The sequence below is a fragment of the Leuresthes tenuis genome, unplaced genomic scaffold (assembly GCF_036924035.1).
Source record: "Leuresthes tenuis unplaced genomic scaffold, fLeuTen1.0.hap1 SCAF_20, whole genome shotgun sequence".
Classification (NCBI taxonomy): domain Eukaryota; kingdom Metazoa; phylum Chordata; class Actinopteri; order Atheriniformes; family Atherinopsidae; genus Leuresthes; species Leuresthes tenuis.
The window spans coordinates 7685263-7701493 of NW_027325374.1; the positions used below are offsets into that span (position 1 = coordinate 7685263).

Here is a 16231-nt window from a genome sequence, read left to right on the forward strand (position 1 = left end):
GTTACAGAGAAGGAGGCGGACAGTGGAATAACCAATCAGACGAGGCCAACGCGGGCGCAAAAAAAGGGGAAAAGGAAGCTTCTTGCCGCCATTTCACGTGAAAACCAGCGCGGTAGAAACTACGTCCAGGAGAAGAATATTTAGAATAACGACATAATTTGATCAAAATAGAGCATCTGGTGTCTTTGAGGGCAAAGTAACCGTTTCTTTAAACGTTAGGGCCTAACGTTTTCAATCTTAATCGATCTCCTCTGTTGCTTGGAGACGAAGAAAATGAGCTACGGAAGGCCGCCGCCAGACGTCGAGGGGATGACCTCCCTTAAAGTGGATAACCTCACCTACCGAACATCTCCTGAGACTCTGCGCCGAGTTTTTGAGAAATACGGTCGTGTGGGAGATGTTTACATCCCTCGGGACCGGTACACCAAGGAGAGCCGTGGCTTCGCCTTCGTACGGTTCCTCGACAAGCGTGACGCCGAGGACGCCATGGACGCCATGGACGGCGCGCTGCTCGATGGGAGGGAGCTGCGGGTTCAGATGGCCCGCTACGGACGACCACCAGACTCCATGTACAGCCGGAGAGGGCCTCCACCACGCCGATATGGAGGGTATGGACGCAGAAGCAGGAGGTACTGCTGATTAGGCGAATCTCCATGTACCATTTTATTTAATTTTGCGCCTTTTTAAGAAAGGCACAGACGAGCACATGGCATTGTATACGAAACTATGTCGATTTGATTCCCTGCTCGTTTTTTCCTCAATACTATCATCGCAAAAGTATTGAAGATATTGGAGATATCAGCAGTACAAATACAAGGAAATAGTTTTGCCTTTTTAGAAAAGGTGTTAAATTAAAATGTTTGTTATGCTCTTCAAAATTTAAGTACCAAGAGCTCAAAATAAAGTCTTAATAAATGTCTCAGGCAGCCTCAAAGGCCTGTATTGACATGTGTATTATCTGAATTATAACAGTATCAATTTATATTGTGTAAACTACCAAATTTTGATATTTTCCATCTTTTCTTCTTTTGCATCTATAGTCGTTCAGCCAGTCCCCGTCGGCGCAGACGAAGCCGCAGCCGCTCCAGGAGCAGAAGTCGTTCCCGATCCAGGAGCCGTCACCACTACAGCCGCTCCAGGTCCCGCTCTTACTCCAGGTCCAGGTCAAGATCCAGGTCCAAGTCTAAATCCAAGTCTAAGTCCAAATCCAAATCAAGAACCCCCAGGAGGAGCAAGACAAAGTCCCCTTCCAGGTCTCGGTCCCGCTCCAGGTCCAAGTCAAGGAGCCGAACCCCACCTTCCAACAGAGGGTCGAAGTCCAGATCCAGGTCCAAATCCAAGAGTAAATCTAAGTCTCCAGAGGGCAACGGAACAGAGTCTTAACCTGAATTTGGACGCAATATGACGGTATACAGGGGGAAAGGGTGGATTATACAGTTTGTTCTAAAAGTATTTATATTTGAACCGATTGAGTCATCAATTGGGTTTGTGTTCTGCAGTCTTTATGCTACTTTGCAGTCATGTGCACTCATGTAAAGTCTGCAGAATCCTGCCACAAAATAAAATGATTGGGACTGATAAGTGGAGTTTTAGCTGTGTGTGCTTTACTTTGCAAGTATCTTCACTCAATTTAAAGCACACATGGGCAACAGGAAATGTGGGTTGATACTGTGGTAGATTTCAAATTGGGGTACCTAAATCACATTTGTAATTTTGTGTTGGTTGGAGGGAGGGGGTGGGTGGGTGGCTGGGACATTGGATTCTCACTCAAATCGTTCACCTAAATGTGGAATTTTTTCCTCCAAGCTGCTGAGTCCTGTTTGCAAAGAGAGGAGGAGGAGATGGGGGTGTGGCAGTGTGAGAGCAGTTAGTGTGTGACCCGCCCATGTGACCTGCCTGTTGCTGAGAGCGATGGCAGTTGCTAAGGAGCAGGTCACCAAGGCAACGGTGGTTGCTATGGAGCAGGTCGTCATGGCGGTGTTTCGAGCTGTCAGTTGGTGTATGAGGTGGTGTGGTGAGGTACGTTCACGGGGACCACAGGCAGATGCACTGAGTGTTCCCACCTGTGCCTGTGGTTTCCTCCGCCTCTCACAAAGGGAACCAACCCCGAGGTTTGTTTTTCAAATATGCCCGAGTGCAAGACTCTTGTTAGAGCTAGTTTTGGGGGAGAATTGGGCCAGGAAAAGGTCTGTAAACACATGTGAAGGTTTGTAGGAATGTTAGGTCTACTAAAAGAATATAATGTCCAAAAAGCCAGTTTGATACATGATAGTGTGAGAGGAGAGAATCAGACCTGTACTGTATTTAAATAAACAGTTCAACTGTAGGACTTGGCCTTGTTCTGTTTTGCTCTTGTCAACTCTGCTTTGTCTTTCCTTCCAGATCTCAGATGATTTGAGCCTTTGCAGAGGACATCGGGAACAGTCTCACATTGAGCAAGTGGACTCCACTATTACCACTGAATGCAGACTGAAAGGTTATTGGAGCTTGGTCTAAAATGTTTTAAATGTTGTCTAATTTGACTTCTGCCTAAACAAATTCTGTAACTATGACATAATCATTTGTAAAGCTGAGTACATTGAAAGGGATTTGTAAGGTATTTTTCAATTTGACTTTTTTGTTTTGTTTTGTTTTTTTGATTCAACTTGTACTTTAATAAAATTCCTCTGAATTAAAGTAGATTTCTTTCAGTGAGATCCCTTGTTTAACACTCTTTCCAGTTTGATATGAAAGTTTTATTTGCAAAGTTGATGTAGAAAAGGGTGTCATGTTCAATGTTCACAGTATTTACAGCTATGTTATGCCATCCCACAGTTTAAAGAAAAATAAATGGCATACTGTATAGTGATTATAACAGCCACTTAATTAGTGACCTGCTAATCCAGCAGCATAGCATTTTCTTTTCTGTCAATTTTTTTTTTTTCTGTCTGGTTAAAGTTGCTTTCCTATGACTCTAACCCTCTTTCTTGTGTATCTTTTGTGCACTAGGCGCAGTTGTGTAGCAGTTGAGTAATGCTGGTTAGCTGTTAAGATGCGGTGCAGTGCGGTGGTGACATGGTGTGGCGTGTTGCGGTGCTGAGTGCCCGGCGCTGTTCCGGGGCTCGACCCTTCGCTGCCGTTTGCCGGTTTGTAAGCTCACAAGTGTGGCAGATCATCCATCCTCTCCTGTCTTGTGACTTCTCCCTCCCTCCATGTGCTGTACATATCCTCTCCTCTTTTCTGTTTTTCTTTCCTCCCTTCTCTCCTGTGTCCCTCCCCCTGTGGGTTCATCCACTGTTCAACTGGTCTTGCTCGCTTTGAAAATGAGTCCACTGTGACAACTAGTGGAGGGTATAAGGGGCAGTTTTGGCTGCTTTTGGGTTTCATTTAAAAAAAAAAAAAAATTTTTTTATTGCATTCTGTGAATCTCTCGGATGTCTTGTAATTGCTTCAGGTCAATGCCAATAAACATCTTTGTTGTAAATAAGTTATTGATTTAATGTCTTTTTTATAAACTTACTGAGCAGTTTCGCCTCATAAATGTGTTATTTTGTACACATAAAGGAGTTAGAGTAGAAATAATTTATTATACGCTCAGAGTTATGTATACCGGAAAGTTGAGCGATAGGACGGTAAAATAGTCTGGTTTTGGGCAGCTGGAGAAAGTGTGCTGCTGTAGTTCAGGAGGTAAAACAGCGAATCATTACTCCTGTGGTGTATTTTTACATAAAAAGAAAAGAGGTTGTATTAGTTTAAATGCAGCTTGCTTACCCTAAACCCAATGCGGTTCCAGATTAATGTGCAAACTAATACTTGCATAAAACTTAATAAAAATGTAATTTTCTGTTCACTTTGTCCCTGTTTAGTGTAGAAATGTGCAAAAAGAGTTTCTTAGGTGCTTGATTGTTAAGAGACCAGAACAATTCAGTTGAAATGAAGCTTTGTGTCTTATGCAGCAACCTTTGTGTTGTGAAGCTATAAAGAAAAGTTCTACAGAAGAACTTTCAAACTCTGGAACGGGTTTGACAAAAGTAGTAAAATCATCAGTCGTCATTTTGATTGCATGTTCGGAGCATCTTCGTGTATTTACTACCATTGCCAGCACCGTGTCGGTGCAATGGACTTCAAGGGCCACAAACAACAGGATCCATCTATATTTAATAGAAATTTTGACATGAAAACCTGGAAGTGTTCTTATTAGAGGCCTAAAAGGTAAATGTTCACACGCTTGTTGTAGGAAAATAAGGCTGAAGTAATTAAAAACGGGACACGATCTGATTCGTTACCGGGGCCAACTCTGAGTCGTGATTCTTGGGGTCAAGTCAGTTGTTTACCTCCTAATTTTACTCCCTGTTTTAAAAGGTGAGAATACTTTGCTCTCAGAAGTCTGTAAACCCGGCTTGACTTGACCTTCGGTACACGGGTTCTGTCAGAAACCATTTAAATGAGGCGAGTTTGTCCCTCTGAGTGGATTAACGGCGCGCTCAAACAAATCCGAGCACGTTGCAGCGCGCAGTGCCAGCCCACCTGTCCAGTCCAAGGGCCAGTCTGGCGTCATGGAGGGGGGCGTAACCGGGGATGTGACGTCCTGGTCGGAGAGGAGATTGTCCTGTATCCCGTAAACTGGTCGTTAACGTTGATGTTTGGTGGGGATTATCCCGAGCAGCGGGATGGCTGAGTGACAGGGTGCAGGCTGTGGGCTCAGGTGAAGGTAAAAGCGGAACAGCGACACGACTCTAATCGACTGACAATGGATGTAACTTTCATATTATCGGCTATCATTTTCACGCTTCTCGCCGTAGTGGTCGCAACGTCGCTGTTCAAAGGCTCCTCGCCTGCAGCAGAGCTCGCAAACGCGCGGAGTTATTTCCGACTCCGAGGAGACGGTGCGGCCGAAGAATTAGAGCCGCCCGGGCCGAAGCAGAACGGCCGTGTAGCCGAGAAGAAGAAGAAGGAAGTGGACGACTGGAATGACATCAGCGGGAGCGCTCACGATCACTGGGATGTTGTCAAATCTGTGCTGTCAGTAAGTAGCCTGTAATCTGCCTGTCATACTGTGCACACACGGAGAAGAGGTGTGGTTGTTAAATTTGTTTCTTTATGTAATTATCCCCTAATCTGCTGGAGTTTAGTTACCTATCAGATCCTGGAATAAATTTAACAGCAGTATAGGTGGGTATCAGCATTAAAACAGAGCACTGCGGGAAGGAAAATAAGGTGACTGGATGGTATGTGAGTTTATACAACAGGGAAGAGTAGGATTGGGCTACACGAAGAAGAAATACACATTTATTTACAGAAAGTGCCCTTCAGGAAAGTGTTAAAATCCTTCTCAAGTAATCTGCATAGACATAAAAAGAACTCATTCTCCATTACTCATTTGGGGCATGGTCTTTAATTGGATTGTTATAACTGATATAGTAAACATGCGAGCAGTGTTTTCACGTTTTTAAAATGATTTATGGTGTTACTTTGGATCATTTGTAACATCTACAGCAGTAACCAGCCGAACTGAAGCCATCTGTCAGCTTACATTTACACCGATCAGCCATAGCATTAAAACCTTTGATACACTGCGATGTTCTGCAGCCTGGCATTCACATGGATGTTACTTTGATATTTTTTAGGACTATTTTTTACTTTGAACATACAACATGTCAGAAGGCTGCACAATGCATAAGACAATCAAGCTAGAATGGATCATCTTGGGAACATCAACAACATAAACCCAACTTAGGTTTTCACTGTTTTAGGTGACATCAGTGAACAGTAGTAACACATATTTGCATTTGTTTTCAAAAAGAGTCCCCACCCACCACTCATGTCTTGACCTCCCTGATCTGTTTTTAGCATCCACAAATGCCCATTACAGACAGCAGAAAGTCTCCGACTCAGAGCAGGACAAGCTGATCAAAAGACTACAGAGAGAAGGATTTCAAATGAGCACTCAGTGGTGAAACTTCCGCTTTTCACTCACTTGGAATGAGCAGTTAAAGTTTAGGTGTCACAATCAGATATTTGAATGGTAAAAAATACCTGTAGAAAATGATGGTTCGAGGCCATCTGACCCCATAATTGTCTGACAGGAGGAGGAACACTCCCACCTTCACACAGAAGAAGCAGCAACAGCTGAGCACTCCACATCCAGCCTGTCTGTACCCAGTTCTGGATCTAGGCACACAAGCTTAGATGTAGATTCGTCATCCGAGGCCTCGTCAGAGAGAAACCGTAGGTCGCTCATTGGGCTCTCTGATATGGAGCTCCTAAAGTGTGCTTTCTCTTACCCCCAGACTGAAGGAGCCACAGAGAGCCCAGGGATCAATGGTGAGCACTTTTACCCACTTTGAAAGACTTGAATTAATTCTTCATTATTTAATATATCAAGATTTGATTGTTGATTTTTTTGTATTCTGTTTCTCTCTTTAAGCAGAAAAGACAGAATCGGATCAAAACTCCTTGAAGTATGTTCCTGGAAAGGCAAGATCCCATCACTTAGAGAGAATGATGTCCAAAGAAGAGCTGGAGGAGGAGCAAAGGTGGGTAAAAACTACAAAGACAGGTGCCGCTCTCGGTTGAAAATGCATGCTTAAGCTGTAAGGTTAATCACACATCAGCTATCAGCCATTACCAGGAACAGCTTTTGGGCTGCCAGCTTTTTGAAAATGTTGAGGATCACACCTTCAAGTGACGTGATGGAGGAGGATTTTAAACTCTTGTTACAACTCATCTGTAAAGTGCAAATTGTTTATTAAAGCTTGTAGACCAGTCTGCTGTCCCTTTTCATTCTCCCATGTTACTTCAGAACCATACAAACATACTTCAAAATGGGTCTTTTGGCTGCATATCTATTTAAAATGTCAGCGTCAGTGTCATTGCCGCTTCCTCCTCCCTTCCTTTCGCTGCTTCACGTGTTGCTGTACGTTCATCTGCTGTTGCACCGCTCGGCTTTAGGCTTGACTGAGTAAAGCAAGATTGGATCTCAGCCAGGCATTAACTGTCTGAGCTATGACTGACAGGAGGCTTGAATAAACGTTTGCTCACTGCTTCAGGAAAATGCATAGCCCTTTTTTTTTTCTGTAATACATCTGCGCACATCCGCCTCTTATCGTTGCAGCATCCATTCCCACACAGACTTTAACTATCTGTCAGCATGAAAAAGGGGCAAACATGTGGTAAAGTATGAGTTACTGTAAGCCGTTTGTCCCAGAAGAGTCACTTTCTGGTTACTGCATTAGAAGAACAAAGAACAAAATAATAACCCAGGCCAATATTTAATCACAACCTTGACCTAAACAGAGATTTCAGCATCAGCAGTTCTTTATCCTCATGTGGCCATGAAGCGACTGATGTGGCTGTGGAGTGTTGCTTATCTGATCCCACTTTTCCTTCCCTTGCTGCCATATTATTCCTCATTTGACGTGTGCTCCTCAGGTGTGACACAGCAGGTGTTGATTGAATCTTTAATCGCCACCTTCCAGCATTAGTTAATTCTTTGAGGGCGTTTTTGTGTTTTGCCACAAGGGGGAGCCAGTGTAAGACAACACTGAGACCTGAGCTGACAAAACATCCATTGCCTAAAGCCTGTCAGTCCCTTAGGAAAAGAAAAGGGAAAATGGGAAATGTATGCCGTGTTGAAAACAGCTGGGAATATGTAAGATAATAAAATTATAGAAAACATGAGTCCTTGTTTCATTGCTGACACTTGTTGGCCAATTATTATACTGATATTCAAGCAATAATACCCAAAGCCAGAGTGAGTTTTACACCTATTATGTTTAAACATAGATATTGTGCAAAATTCTGCATTGCTGTTCCTTACATCTATCAGTTTCTAAGACTGTTAGAGTTGTGTTTCTTTGTACATCAGTTTGTTTGTCTGCCAGGAAAAATAAAGCTTGTGACCTCTACTTGATGTGTTTCTGCTGTTTACCAGTAAAAATGTATTAATAAAATTTGCACAAGTGATCAGCAGTGTGGAACAGCTCTGTTTTTTTAACCTCTCAATATTTCTTTACTATTTTCTCCCCAGGGTGCAGCGAGAGCAGCTGGCTGCCATTTTCCAGCTGCTAAAAGACAACAAGGAAACGTTTGGAGAGATGTCCGAGGGAGATTTGGAGGAGCAGCTCCGACTTTATTCCATCTGAGAATGCTCCAAAATGGGATCAAACTCATCGCCTGTGCTCTTATATCCCCGAACGCTGCTGATGGACTAATCCAGCGTACCAAATGCATTAATAAACATATTCTCAGTGTTCAATTGATGTGTACAGTCTACTGCGACAACTGCTTATTTGGATGTCAAATCATACGTTTTTATCCATCTGTCATCTGAGGACTCATCTGCACAGAGTAGGTGAATATGCCAATAAGGGATAAAGGCATGTATTTCCTTTAGTTTTGTGAGCATATGCTCCGCCCTTTCTTATAAAACAAATTATTGTGCGGCTGTGAGATCTGTTTGAAGGTATCATAAATCAGAAACTGTTTTCAATGACAATATAAAATGGGTGTGATAAAAAGTCAGGGCATGCACTGGTTAGAGACTGGTTAATCTGGTTAATCTTTGATTTGCTGGTGTTTATTTGAACAATAAAGCCTCCACTTTTCAGGGATGGCAGCTCAGACTGGCAGGGTTTTTTTTTTGCTCATAGTGATCTCAGTCACTACTTCGTTTTATCTTCTGACATGGGGAAATTCAATAACTATCAGGTAAGGTGTGGTCTGGTATTTTCTGTTGAGAAACAGTTAAAATACAGTTTGGAACAAGCGACTGCGTTTAATCTGAAAGATTATATTGTAAATTATTTGCTAAATCCTTTTTATATTGAAAGACACATTTAACAACTTTATTTCTTTTCTGGTGTTTTTTTTTTTCAACTTTCAAAAGCATCTGGCAAGACTTCTCAGTAAAAAACAACTCCAAAGGAGAAGGTGGCTTGTTTGGCCATTATATATTCTGGCAAAAGGGAAGGAACTTGACTCCACACTTGGCAAAAATCAATGAAACAACCCTAAGCAGCTCTGTGACTAAATCAAAAAGTGATCAGACATGGTCTGCTGTTCCTGAGACTCCTATTCCCATCCTATCAAGACAATCTTTCAAGAAGTTTCCACTGTGGGATTTTGAGGATGTTTATAATGAGGATGCCTCACCTAGACAAACAGTAAGTAGATTAGGACAGAAACCATGTATTACCTTTAAGGGTGTGGGCAGGAAATATGTGCGTCATCTAATTATTTATGCTCCTTTGGTGTATCCTGTATGCATTTAGTCTCAAATGTCCTCACACCATGAATTAATATTAGTTTATAAGAACAATGGTACTATGTGTCTGCTTTGCTGCCCGTTTCCTGAGCTTTCACTAAATCAGTTGTTTTAGCCAAATTGGCATTTCATTTTAAAGCTTATCTCATACTGGAATCTTTTATTGTGCTCAGACTTGTGCCCAGTCTCTGCGAAACTCCAAGGATGAGTTCTTCCAGAAGTCTTTTCTTCCCAACATTCGTTTGTTTCTGCACAAAGATAATATCAACATGAGCGAGTGGAACCGACTTTCACACTTCAACAATCCTTTTGGGTTTATGGAATTCAAGTACAACGGTGGGTGTTTCTTTGTGTCTGTATGAAACAGAAATTAGGGTGTGGTGTTGATGACTAACAAATAGTTATTTCACTTCAGTCCCGAATGCTGACATTGCCAAACAGAGTCTCCAGTTATTTGAACAAAGTCATTTCTTGTCTTCAGAATTAACAAGGAAATTTCTCTCACCTTAAAATAGATTGTACAAACGTCCACATTTGCAATACTCTTGCATTATCAGTCAATTCTACTCTACTTCTGTAAATCAGTGTTTTATTTAGAATACAACAGGAACACTCACTATAGACAAAAAAAAATCATGTTTCATGTCCAAGTAGCTTCAGTAAATATTCTTAAATGAACTGATATCTAATTTGAATTGGTCTTCTGATAGTCTTGGCAAATTGTTGAGCTCATCCCATTTGACATAAAGCAGTTTCATAGACATAAAGTTAATCAACAATTCTAATATAGTTTATTGTTTCATTACTGTAATTTTCCACTATAGAGAAAAAAATGAAATACACAAACTGACACTGTTCAAATTCAAACAATCAAGTTTAAACCTTGAGGGGGAGGGGCAGTTTTGTCTGAGGCTGACAGTTGTGTAGAGGTAACATTTTCTTGAAACATAATACAATCTGTGTGTTGCTGTTTCCGCAAAAAACAGTTTAACTGATAGGTTTGCATCATGAAGGCATGCCAGAAACGGGTCATAGATGAACAAAATGGTACAAGAACCCGTACAGTTAGGCTTGTCTGTACACTCACTGTACACACATTCACTCCGGTAAGGACGTCCATCGTACTCAAAGTTGTCGTCCGCGTCGTCAAAATCTGATAAATATCCTGCCATGTTGCACAAAACTATCACCAAACTGCTCTCGGTGAGTAGATGAACGTATTTTATGCGAGGAATAATGTCTAGGTTTAAAAATACCATTCCCCTTTAAAGCATTCTCTTACTTTCATATTGTAATTTGGGACATTGTTGAAAAAAAATCAAATTTATAATAGCATACCTTGAAGATTCACATATTCCTTTGTTCATCTGTATGTTCATCTTTCTGCTTGTTTGCAGATGTAATGGCTTCACTGAAGCTGATTCCAAAGCCAAAAGAGCCACTGATTCCTCCGAAACAAGGTGGCGATGGTTGTGTGCGTTGTGCTGTGGTAGGCACTGGAGGAATCCTCAACAGCTCAAAAATGGGGGCTGAGATTGATGCTCATGATTATGTTTTTCGGTAAGGAGGGAGAGCAAAGCCGTTACTTGAGTTTGTTTAAAAGGAATCGCAGTCAAATACTGCATGGCATGACATTTAGAATTTCTCACGCTTATTTCCCCATACAATGATATTGACTGACCGAGATAACCAATCCATCAGTCCTTGGTGCGTGGAATAAGCGTGAAAAATGTCAAGTATGGCGTGAGAAAAGGTCAAACTGTGTCACACTGAAAGCGTGACACTTGGCAGCTCAGATGTCTTTTCAATCAAAAAATACTCAGTGAGATAATTCACATATGTGAAGAAAGTTACAGACTACTTAGCAAAGCCCACAGAAACCAAGTTCAGTGTTGTAAAATGAACAAGATTTAGATACAGGCTGATTGTTAGTCTGTACCTTTCTTACTTTCCTACTGCAGCCAATGCTTGTGAAACCAAACATATATCACCAAAATAAATGTACTGCATCATGTTTGAAAGCATTCAGATTTTAACATACCATCTTATGTTGTTACTTACCGTTTCCACTGTTTAGTTTCTTTTTGATGCGAATAATTATGGTATATGCATGGTTTTACCATAATTAAAGACATTTTCAGAGTCCAGCAGTGCAATTTCATCTCTAACAATAGCTCTTTGTCAACTCTTTGCTGACACGTTTCCCTTACCCCCAAATAACCATAATGCAGATACAACATAATAACCTATAATTGCCTTCACAATGACTAGATTTAATTTTCCAAACGCAAATTACTATTGACACAGTTCTACTGCCTGAACATGCATATGCAGTTTTGGTTTTCCATTGTAGGTAGTTCCGTGTAACTGATACTATCTGTCACGTACTGTGAAAGAGCAATCAGGTCAGGCAATCAGCAACTGAGAACCTGGTGTGAACAATATATATATATATATGTATACATTATGGAGAAGAATTTGTGGAATAATCTACATGACAGAAAAATAATTAAGCTTTATCAAAGAAGAGACAGAAGTATGAAAAGTAGGTGAAAACCTTGCATAATCTTAGACATGTGAGGTGTATGATAACTGTACAAAATTGGGGGCAGTTTGTTAAAGACATAGTCAGTATCAACATCTGGAAAGTAACCTGCTCTGATCTGTTTGTGTGACAGGATGAATGGTGCAGCCATCAAGGGTTTTGAGGAAGACGTAGGGAACAGAACATCGGTGTACGTTCACACAGCCCACTCCATCACTGCATCCCCTTATTTTTTAAAGGAGTATGGATACACATCTGCTCCTCATGATGAGGTACTGACACTACAGCAGCAGTTTAAAATAACCTATACTTCCCACACAATAAAAAAAATACTTTTTTTGTTCTCCTCTTCCTTTTTTCAGGGTATAAAGTATGTCATGATTCCAGAGGGGATGAGGGATTTCAATTGGCTCGAGGGTCTTCTTAAAGGAGAAAGGATCTCTTCAGGGCCATACCACAACAAAGAGTGAACATTAACTCAATTTAATATTTCATAAGAGTTTTATATGTAGACTATGAACTATTTTACATCTTTGAACATAAAGTTTATGAAATGTTCCATGTTTCGATTCAAATTTATCATAATATGTAGTAATATGTAGAAGTCTCGCTGAAAGGTAACTTTACCACCACCAACATACTCTATCATTGATGATAAAAATAAGTCAGAGGAAGCACATATGAGCTAAATAATCTGTAACAGTACAGATCTCAGTATATTACTTATGACTGGTCGATATGATATAGTAGAAACATTTTAAAAAGCCAAAAGTGATGGTCTTGTTCTTACATAATCACCGCTGTCATCCTTGTTTTAACCCTCCAGGCCCAGGACTTACTATTCAGGGCAGTACAATGAGAGCCGGTTCTATGTTCTGCACCAGGACTTCCTCCGATATGTTCGAAACAGGTTAGCCTCCAAACATTTTATGGTTTAAAACTGAAAAGTTAAGAAACTGCAATAACCTTTTCGTATCAGCTGTCAACCAATGATGCTGCCCAGCCTGCCTCGTAAAACAGGGTTAAAAACTTTTTTAAAGAACAGGTACAACAGAAACAGGTACAGTACAAGTGTTGTCATTTTAAAGGAAAATGAAGACAACTCAGAATACAAATAGTTTTTTTCTAAATGTAAAACCTAAACTCCATTCACCTTTAGCATCTCCCTATAGATGAATATTTCTTTCATTATTTAGAACACAGCTTTTTTGTTCGAGTATATTTGGAAGTCTTGAACTTTTAAAATGGCTCATCGTCAGCTACAAGTTGACTACTGCGATGAATTTATGTAGAATCAAACATTTAATAGTTACTTTAGCCAAAATAATAGGGAAATACATGAAGAATATGTCCCATGTCTGGTAAATAACACTTTGTTTCCCTTATAGATCACAAAAAAACTCAATACCAACAATTGAGGTGCGGGATTATTAGGATTATTAGGGATTATTAGGAAGATCCTAACTGTAAACTGAAGCAATGCAAAGTTGGTCTTAATTTGACAGGGACAACACTGCTGTAGGATCAGAGATAAATAACATGAAGCATAATAAATAAATAATAAAATGCTGAGTAAAGATATACAGCTTAAAACAACTGGCATACTGGGATCTGTCACTACTCTAAAAAGCCCAACTTTTGACACAAGCACCACGGAGATCTCAATCATTCAAAAGACTCCACTGGTGCTTTTAGACCAGGGAAACAGTTTGTGTACCCACGGATACAAAGCCACGAGACAGAGCTCAAAATCACTGGAACAGAGCCGTGATCCTAAAAAGCCCTGTGTTTGAACAAATCCACACGGGATAGTAATAACAATGCTGCTCTTGAACCTGGACTGGATACACCAGCAGAGTCAGGATACATGGCAGAAAACCACTAGTATCTTCATAATCAGCCATCATCATCATGTAATATTGTTTAGTGTTGCAGGAAAACGCTCAGCTCAAATTCAGTGTTGCAGAGTCAGAGATCCTGAAGTTCAAGGCACAGCTGGAGCATGTTACCAAGCATTAGGGCAATACAGAGTCTGTGAAAATGCTCAAAGAAGAGTTGAACTGCTACATACAGAGAAAAAGGACTCTGAGAAACATATTAATTGAAAACTCTAGGACAAGGTTGAAAAGTCTAAGAGTGAGTTGAGGTTGCAGTTGGAAGATATTTGAAAGCTCTGATTTGGCCTGTGTGTAGCTTGTGCTGAGCAGACAGACAGTGACGCCTCAAAGTGGGCTGTTGAGCCACCCAAAATTATGGCTGGCTAAAGAAGTTTGCAAACCTAAGTGGCCCCAAACAAAGTGGAGGGGCTGTGTTACAACTGAGTTTTTGAATTGGTAGTCATCTCAGACAAAAATAAATCTCTCAAGCACAAAGAAGCGTTTGTTTGTTTCATAATATGTGCCCTGTAAGTTCTGTGTTTAATGACCTGAACAATATCATTTCAGATTTTTCCAAAACCTGTTCAGCCTTTAGACAAACTTTTACTGCAGCTCTGAGCATTTATCATCTTGAATGAATCTATATTAACATAATGATCACTTGTTTCGTGTATATTTGACAACTACTTTTTGTCCACAGATTCTTAAAGTCACAAAATCTGAATGCTTCATTCTGGGCGATTGTCCGACCAACCAATGGGGCCTTTACCATCTTCCTGGCCTTGCACACCTGTGACATAGTAAGTTTAAACAACTCCAACTTTTCCACAATACTTTAAATTGTGCAGGCATATTCATTTATTTAGGATTGTGTTATTCTAGGAATTAGCTCTGAAAGTAATGAAAGCTAAGAAATATTTAATGAGGACAGGGAGCTGAGTAAAGCTACGGACCTTTTTTTACAGCAGGCATTTTGACATCAGAGCAGGACTTTCACGGTTATATTCGTGATGAATACATTCCCCTGCTGTTGAACATAACATCTATTATGGGACACGCTCAATTGCTGAGGCAGAACATCTCTGGTGGCCCGCTCATAACCTCAACCCAATAGTGTTGTATGTGTGGGCAAAGTTAGAAAACATGAAAATTGTACTCAGTAGAGGCTGGAAACTCCTAATTTGTGTTCTTTTTAGTAAAACATGTATGAGAAAGTTTGTGAGTCAAGTTTATTGCAACTCAAGATGGCCGAATACTCAAATGGTTTCACCATTTTACCAGTATGGTAGGATTCACCATGAATTTTGGCTGTTTTTTCTAAATGGTGACAAAGCACCATGAAGGAGACCTTAGAGGAAGTATCAAAGCAATCTTTACCAATTCAATAGCTGAAAGATAACCACCCTTTAGACATATCCATGCAGGTATTAATGGTCACTGCCAAAAATGTTTCCAGTCACACAAAAAAGTCCATGTCCACTAGTTGTTTCTTGCAAAAACGCAAAAACCTGTATAGATATATATATACAATATACATATAATATCATATTATTGTCACAGTGGGTGATACCGGATGGATGGATCAAATCTTTTTCCTGTTTTCTCTGATTTTGTCCTCCTCAGGTGAGTGCATATGGCTTCATGACTGAAGACTATAATAAATACTCCAACTACTATGTTCAAAGGTTCACTAAAAGCAAAGTCATTTTCTACAGCAACCATGACTTCTCGATGGAGAAGGATTTGTGGAAGAATTTACATGACAGAAAAATAATAAAGCTTTATCAAGGAAAAGGCGGAAAAGTTTAAGATGCAAGGCTGATGATATTAGTTATAGCATCAAGGTCATTATAGACATACATGTATAAGATGTGAATGTCTCTTCCACTACTCCACTACTAAAATCTGCATAAATACAAGACTGCAGGAAATGTGCCCTATAAAATGTATCTCCTCCTTTATGCCATGTACTGAAATGGATGCGAGTCTGCAAGTCCTGCAAACTAAAAGAAGTGAAACCTGCAGAAATTAAGAATATATACCTTTTTATGAATGTAGTACCCTGAAATGTTTTTTAAAAAAAAATCTATTTCAATTCAAATTAGAGTTGTTTTGTATTACCCTCACCTGCTATTAAAATAATGAGTTATATAACAACTATAGCACAAATTCATGATATACAAAACTGGTAAATATGCACTTTTGAAGCAACATTCATTTATTTTCTTCCTGTTATATTAATTGGGATTCATGCAAATAATCAAGGACAAGGGTGGATAGGTGTGAGCAACCTTTCTTTACATTATGTTTTAAATTAGCTTCCAATCATGGTGATGAAGTCGTAATTTCTCTGGGTAGCCCACTTTGTATAACTTAATAAGATGGCGTAGGTTTATTGTCTAACTTACCTTTTTTCATCTGGTTCACCTGACCCATTTACCCACCACAGCTACTCAAATATTAGTTTATTGGGATTCTCTGTGAGCCATTAAATACTTTTTCTTTCCTGCAATTTATTTATTCACAAAATAAGTAGACTGTCAGTTTGTTTACATGCACAGTAGC

The 16231-nt window shown here is 40.1% G+C and overlaps 3 protein-coding genes across 7 annotated transcripts; all 3 read left to right on the plus strand.

The window, feature by feature from the left end:
• Window positions 1-84: 84 nt before the first annotated feature.
• srsf2a (serine and arginine rich splicing factor 2a) lies at window positions 85-2415 on the plus strand. Of its 4 annotated transcripts, none has more exons than XM_072373436.1 (3): window positions 85-629; window positions 1041-1407; window positions 1807-2415. In XM_072373436.1, the coding sequence occupies exons 1-2, from the start codon at window positions 274-276 to the stop codon at window positions 1381-1383; spliced, it is 699 nt and encodes a 232-aa protein (XP_072229537.1). In that variant the 5' UTR covers window positions 85-273; the 3' UTR covers window positions 1384-1407; window positions 1807-2415. The 4 variants fall into 4 exon arrangements, with proteins under 4 accessions (XP_072229537.1, XP_072229536.1, XP_072229535.1 ...); XM_072373435.1 differs by having other exon boundaries at window positions 2383-2415; XM_072373434.1 differs by having other exon boundaries at window positions 1041-2415.
• A 2120-nt stretch (window positions 2416-4535) lies between these two features.
• mxra7 (matrix-remodelling associated 7) lies at window positions 4536-8513 on the plus strand. 2 transcript variants are annotated; one of them, XM_072373715.1, is made up of 4 exons: window positions 4536-5005; window positions 6066-6303; window positions 6407-6515; window positions 8009-8513. In XM_072373715.1, exons 1-4 carry the CDS (start codon window positions 4730-4732, stop codon window positions 8121-8123), a joined length of 738 nt encoding a protein of 245 aa, XP_072229816.1. In that variant the 5' UTR covers window positions 4536-4729; the 3' UTR covers window positions 8124-8513. The 2 variants fall into 2 exon arrangements, with proteins under 2 accessions (XP_072229816.1, XP_072229817.1); XM_072373716.1 differs by having other exon boundaries at window positions 6410-6515.
• A 68-nt stretch (window positions 8514-8581) lies between these two features.
• Window positions 8582-15741, plus strand: st6galnac1.1 (ST6 (alpha-N-acetyl-neuraminyl-2,3-beta-galactosyl-1,3)-N-acetylgalactosaminide alpha-2,6-sialyltransferase 1, tandem duplicate 1). The gene is made up of 9 exons (XM_072373717.1): window positions 8582-8688; window positions 8867-9143; window positions 9418-9580; window positions 10642-10804; window positions 11923-12061; window positions 12152-12255; window positions 12616-12699; window positions 14367-14466; window positions 15290-15741. Exons 1-9 carry the CDS (start codon window positions 8591-8593, stop codon window positions 15473-15475), a joined length of 1314 nt encoding a protein of 437 aa, XP_072229818.1. The 5' UTR covers window positions 8582-8590; the 3' UTR covers window positions 15476-15741.
• The last annotated feature ends 490 nt before the right edge of the window (window positions 15742-16231 follow it).